This window comes from Chlorocebus sabaeus, chromosome 2 (assembly GCF_047675955.1).
Source record: "Chlorocebus sabaeus isolate Y175 chromosome 2, mChlSab1.0.hap1, whole genome shotgun sequence".
Lineage (NCBI taxonomy): Eukaryota > Metazoa > Chordata > Mammalia > Primates > Cercopithecidae > Chlorocebus > Chlorocebus sabaeus.
In genome coordinates, this window is record NC_132905.1 from 63,777,803 (window position 1) to 63,784,447 (window position 6,645).

The window sequence follows — 6,645 nt, forward strand, 5'->3', positions numbered from 1 at the left end:
GGCCATCGTTAGGTGCTAATCAGAAACTTCTCAGAGAAGAAATACATTTACACTTTACCCAGAACAAATAGCCATTAACAGAGACAGTTCTCTTTTGATAACTTCCCTTTGTGATGAATGAATGCTTGTCTTCCTGGAGCATGGCAGATATTGCCAGGGAAACCCTGGATGTACCTCCCCAGCCTCTTCCCATTACTTCTGGTGAGGTTTTTGTCTGACACAAGTGAATGCAGAATGCAGCCTTACAAGGGCCTTCTTGCCAAAGTTTGCCTTCCAGGACCCCATCCCTGCCTCAAAGGGCCGAACGTTTTTGAAAGAGAGTTCGGGTCTCCCACTAAGCAAGTCTATTGATCATGGGAATTGAGTCTTCATGGGGATGTGCCAGGAGCTAAGACCTAAAGCACCCATCCCAAAGGAAGAAAACACAATTTAAAGAAATAGAATGGAGGTGATCCATTAAGGCAGGCCGGCCCAGCTTCAACCGTTCTGCCTATGCACACTGAACGCTCATTTATTTCCAGAGAGTCTGTTTGCAAATAATCTCCTTCAAATATTTGCAAGCATCTACTCTGGACCCAGAATCAAATTGGGGGCCTCCAAAAGAGAAAATGTCAGTCCCAACCTCTAAGGCTGCAGCGCAGTGCACACCTCATTTACAGCAGACAGGCCCCAAAAGTGCACAATGGAACTTCATCTCATGTCTTCTAGGACATGCAAGGCACTTGGGTTTTATTTGATTTCTCTTGCGAGATTAATATATTTTTCTGTACAGAAAAGTTTCATGTTTTATGCACCTAACTGGATTATTTTCTTCTAAAAATACCTCCTTCCTCAAAGAATATAAAATGATTTAGGAATATTGGGCTAGAAACTACTAGGAGGAAAAATCTGTTTACTTCTGAATGATACATTGACTCGCTCATTTTTGAACATTATACATTAATTTATTTATTTTAGCTGAGATCCATTTGTTTTAGAAAAGATTGCCTGGGAAGCCAGCATGCAAAACAGGAAAAGTCTGAGCTGTCTGGGCTTGGGCAGGTTCAGGGACTCTAAGGCATCCATGCCACACCCCCCACCACCACTTGCCCCTTCACAGAGGCCCCAGGCCCTAAAGAGCACAGTGAGAAACCACTGCATCGGCGACAGAATGAAAGTCCCTCTCCTTCAGTGACACATGGCATCTCCACCCACATTGTCTTGTGCTCTGTGACATCCCTCAAAAACCAAATGGAGACCAAATGGCTAGACCAGGCCCACCACTGATGGCAGAGGGCATGCTTTCCCCATTTTCAGGGGCACAGAGGGTACATATATCCTTGTGACAACAGCAAAATCAAATATGTTGCAATTCGAAATACATATTTTCTAGAAAATCTGGTGGTTTTGTTGGTTGAATTATCTGGTTAATGAAGCTCTGATTAACAAAGAATAACTGAATTCTCCGATTTTAGGAATTAGAATAAAGAGTGAAGTACAGTTGACATTTTAACGACACTACCCATTATTTCATTTTTTTACTATGATTCCGAGCTCTAGTTTGGGGCTGATGATTGTTGAGCGTTTCTGCTGTACCTGCTTTGGGCTGTTGCGATGTGTGACGGAAGACAGTCGATCGGGGGTCACGTGCCCCTGGCATCACATACCTGGAAGGGGCTGGGTCAAGGCGGGGCTCTGAGATCTGCTTTGCCCCTTGTCATGGTTGACTCCTGAGTTGTGAACTCATAGGCGTCTGAGCACTGGGCGCAGATGGGAAGGGAGTCACAGACATGCACTCTAGCCATGTGCTGAAGAGTAATGACCACCCCAGTCCCTGGACTCTCCAGCCCTGACCCCAAGCTAGGCACTGGCTCTCAACCCATAGCAGTGCCTCAGGCCCTGACACCTCTGTGGCCCCCCGTCTCCTCCTCCCCATCCCATCTCTTTCAGCAATCCAGCACAGACGTCCCTAAGGATTCCCAAATCCTCACTTCTGTTGAGAAAGCCATGGATCCCTTCCCAGCCCCTTCCCCAGTTCTCCACCTGACCCATCCAAATGAAACAACCTGCTCAGCAGACATGCTTTGTAAAAGGCAGTTTTAAAGTGGCAGAGTTTTGTTAGTTTGCTCTTGCTTGTTTCACGCCAGTATGTGAAATATCCTCTTTCCTCAAAAAAACTACTATCTAGTAGGAAAAACTAAAAGTGTGACAGCATATACCCAAAATGATTGGTCAGTAATTTAGGGCAATGTGTGTTCAGACATGAAAACATGGCTTCCTAGGGCTCTGCACTCTGAAAGCCCCAGATCTCCATACAGCTGTGTATTTATGAGCCCTGTGTGCATCGCACATCAGGGGTCCTCAGGAGATGTCTGTGGTTTTTCTGTGACCTGACTTCGCGTAAAGGAGAGAACAGGAGACCTCAAGATGTTGAAGAAGGCTGGTGCAGAGAGGATGGTTTGACATGGGCAGAAGGGTCAGTCTTCTACAGCCAGGCAGCCAACGGAAAACCCTTGAGTGGACCCAAATGGACCTCTGGGGCTTGCCCCGATGGTGCAGGTGCAGGAAGATGGCCCCAGCACTGGCCCTGCAAGGTCTCCATGGCTCACATCTCAGACACCAGCCTCACCCATGTGGCTCACGAAGAGTCATTTCCTTCTGTGGGAGTGGAAGCTCTTGCCTGAAGGCCTCAAAGGCAGCCGGGTCCACTTCCACACACCTGTGATGTGGACCGAGGGTGTCTCGCTCCAAGCTGTCTGCCAAGACCAGAGAACATGAGTGCACCTTCCGTAGATTCAGGGGGCTTGAGCTGTGTCATCCGCCTACAGTTTTCCCAGGTGCTGTCCTTGGCTCTGTCCTCAGTTGCCCTGGAGCCACCATAAATAAGACAGCCTTGACCGTGGCCAAGTCATCATTCTCACCCAACCTTGAAACGCTTCTCGGTGGGCACGTGTAAATGATGGTGAAGATGTATGCCCTGGAGAGTGTAGGAAGGCATTTCAGAGGGTGAAGAGAGGATCAGAGGTCAGGCAGCCGGGCTGAATGCAGAGTCTTCTCCGGCAATGATAGGCCCAGGAAGGTGGAGCTGCTGGTGACTCCACTGTCCTCTGTACAAATTGTAGGGGCTTCACCATTTTAGTTAGTGTTGTTCATATTGGGTCAGGCCACAGGCGAATCCCTCATTCATTCAGCAAATGTGCATGAGTCCTACTATGTGCCAGGCACTGTTCTGGGCACTTAGAATACAGTTTTGGATAAAATGTGCAGATTTCTGCCCTTCTGGTGCTTAGAAGGGAGTCAGGGACCGTGTGCGGTGGCTCACAGCTGCAATCCCAACACTTTGGGAGGCCCAGGCAGGCGGATCACTTGAGGTCAGGAGTTTGAGACCAGCCTGGCTAACATGGTGAAACCCCATCTCTACTAAAAATACAAAAATTAGCCGGGCACGATGGGGCACACCTGTAATCCCAGCTACTCCGGAGGCTGAGGCAGGAGAATCACTTGAACCAGGGAGGCAGAGGTTGCAGTGAGCCCCAGTCGCACCACTGCACTCCAGCTGGGAGACAGTGCAAGACTCTGTCTCAAAAAAATAAATAAATAAAATTAAAAAAGAGGAAAAGGAAGGGAGTCAGAAAGTAGACAAATCAGTATCATGTGAGTGCAGAGAAGCCCCTAGCAGGCTGGGAATAGAGGGACTGGGAAGGTGGTGGCAGCTTTGCAGCTATGTAGGGAAGGCTCTGATGAGAAGTGGCATTTGAGCAAAAGCCCCAAATAAGTATTACTCATCCACTTATGAGAAATATATTTGAGATAAAAGAGCGTCTCTAGACTTTACAAAGTAATTTTAAACACTTTTTTTTAAGACTGAAGAAAAAAATGAAGAATTAAGAAAACTTTTTGAGTTAATATCATCACTGAAATGTAATGCGAATCGAATAAGAAAGAAAAATCATGAATTAGAACAAGAGGCAACTGGGTAAGGTTTTCATATTGTAGAACATGTTAACCATTTATTAATTGATTAAACTCTAATTTTACTTGACTAAAACCTAGATACAAATTCATTTTATGTCTGTATTTTCATAATTAAATGAATTCTATTTTGAAATGTATTTTACAAGCTCACAACACAACTTTATAGGCATCTGCGTCGTGGGGGCGGGAGTCAGCTGAGCTGTTGGGGCAGGGTGAAAGTTTTTTGAATGCCAAAATATCATACTTATTTTATTTTATTATTGTTTTTTTTTTTTAGTGGAGGACAGAGTCTGGCTCTGTCTCCCAGGCTGGAGTGCAAAGACCCGATCTTGGCTCACTGTAACCTATGCCTCCAAGCAATTCTCCTGCCTCAGTCTCCTGAGTTGCGGGGATTACAGGTGTGTGCCACCATGCCTGGCTAATTTTTGTATTTTTAGTAGAGACAGGTTTTTTCCAAGTTGGTCAGGCTGGTCTCGAACTCCTGACCTCGTGATCTGCCCGCCGCAGCCTCCCAAAGTGACGTGAGCCACCGCGCCTGGCCACTTACTCTTTAATAATTTTGAAAACAATGACAAAGCCTTGGACATATAATGTCAAGTACACTCTTCATTATCTGGCTTGAATTTTGATTTCTGAAGATATTTTTGCTGTCTGTGGTCATTTTTTCTTCCCTTTGTAGTATCCTCTGCTGCATTCAAATTCTTTAAAGAAGACCTATTTGTGTCATTCTTTAACATCAAAATTTATCTTGATATGTAGCTTATATTTCATTTTCTGCTTCTTTGTTTTTCTTTTAGATATAAAACATATCGTGGAAGTTTACTCATTTTTAAAATGAATAAAGGCAAAAATAACTAAATAATACTAGTTTTACTCATCCATCAGTTAGTTCACCAGAAACCTGACTTGGATGAAAACATTCTGTATTGGACTGTCCAACCTATGAGACATGAGACACATAAGGTTATCGAGCACAAGAAACATGGCCAGTCAGATCAAGACATGCTGTAAACATAAACCACTCAGTGGAGTTAGAAGACTTAGTGCTCCTAAAAAGTAAAATATTTTTGTATCGATTATGTGTAAAATGATAATATTTGTGATCATTGTTGGGTTAAAATATAGTATTTAGATTCATTTCACTTTTAATGTGACTGTGAGAAATTTCCATCAAACATGTAATTACATTGCATTTCTCTTGGACAGCTCTGCTCCAGACTTTCAGAAATGCCACCAGAGTAGGATTTAGTTACCTTTGGTTTTGTAAGAAGGAACCCATCCCACGAAGACAGTTTTTGCATTTTTAGTGACACTAATAGGGAGTTTCATTTTATCTTATATAGAGGCTCATGAAATAAAGTCCTTTTAGAGTGGAGCGAAAATGTGCCTGCCTGTTGATCTGACATGCTTCCTTTTAGTATCAGAGACCCAATGTATTCTTTTTGCCTTGGCTGCCTGGATACTCAGCTCTAGGTTCTACCACGTACCTTCGCTAGTCCACCCTTTCTTGTATAATTCTTTCTTTTCTCTCCCACACCCAAAAACCACTCGCTTTCTTAGCCCTTGACCTTTATAGAATTTCCTTGCTTCTCTTTCCCCGCGACCCGCCAGGATTTCTTTGGGGGAAATGGTAGGCCAGGAACACATCTCTAGGCGTAACTACAATGAATCCTCGAGGTTGCTTGTTTCTCCTGCACGGGGGACTGCGTGGACGCCGCGCCGGCAGAGGAGCAAGATACCCGGGACTCTCTTTTCAGCACCCCGATGGGCGGACAGTTCCAGGGCTCGAGGCCCCGTGCTCTTCAAGGACCTTCAATCATTCCATCATTTCCGCCCGCGTTTCCACCTGGTACCTTGTTCGGTGCTGCTGGTGAACAACAAAGGTCCGGGCCTTCCCGACTAACACCGCTGCCAGAGGCCGAGACTGGCGCCTGGCGCTGGGGGAAAAAAGGCCCTCTGGAGATGGCTGTTGGGGTGCCAAGACCCCAGGGTCTCATCAAAAGGTTCCAGGTGGTGGAACCAGGTGGTGGCGGCCCCACATCGCTAACAGAACAGCACCCCGGATGAGAGGCAGGGATTTGGGATGCAGCAAGGGGCAAGCGGCGCAGTTCCGCGAATGCCCCTCCAGCGACGGGGCCTCGCTCTGGGCTCCCCGCTTAAATCTGGGACGCTGGGGCCAGGGGCGCGGTGGGGCGATGGTCTGTGACCCCTGCGCGGTTCAGAGCCTGGGGGACCGGGGTAGGAGCGTAAAGCGCGGGCCTGATTACCGGACGTCGAGACGCTCTCGCTGCGCTTCTGGCGGCGGAGCGCAGGCGGCTGACTGCTGGGGGCCTGCGGGGCAGCGGGCTCGGGGCCCCTGGGCGGCAGGAACGGCACGTCCGCTAGGAGCAGGCAGGGCGTTCGAGCGGCCGTCGGCGGCTGCGTGCCGAAGCCGCAGAGGAGGCCGAGTCCCAGCGGAAGGGCCCCACGCGCGAGGCTGGAGCGGTCAAGCCCCGGGCCTAGGCACGGCGCTGCCGCCGGACCCTCGCAGCTGGATCCCTGTCCCGGGCCGGCGGGCACAGGCAGCTCGGCCTCCAAGCCCAGCAGGTCCGTGATGGCGAAGCCCCGGGGGCGCGAGCCCCTGGGGGAACCGCCAGGCCCCAGCGCCCTGCTGCTAGTGCGCCCGTCGGACAGCTCGTCCCGGCCGGTCAT

At 48.2% G+C, this 6,645-nt stretch overlaps 1 protein-coding gene across 1 annotated transcript; it reads right to left on the reverse strand.

The window, feature by feature from the left end:
• Nucleotides 1–5,997: 5,997 nt before the first annotated feature.
• On the reverse strand, nucleotides 5,998–6,645 carry LOC140708637 (visual system homeobox 1-like). Its single transcript, XM_073004861.1, has one exon. The coding sequence runs from the start codon at nucleotides 6,643–6,645 to the stop codon at nucleotides 5,998–6,000; it is 648 nt and encodes a 215-aa protein (XP_072860962.1).

Excerpts from the sequence above, each read along its gene's own strand:
- LOC140708637 (XM_073004861.1), bottom strand. The coding sequence starts at position 6,645 with ATGACCGGCCGGGACGAGCTGTCCGACGGGCGCACTAGCAGCAGGGCG.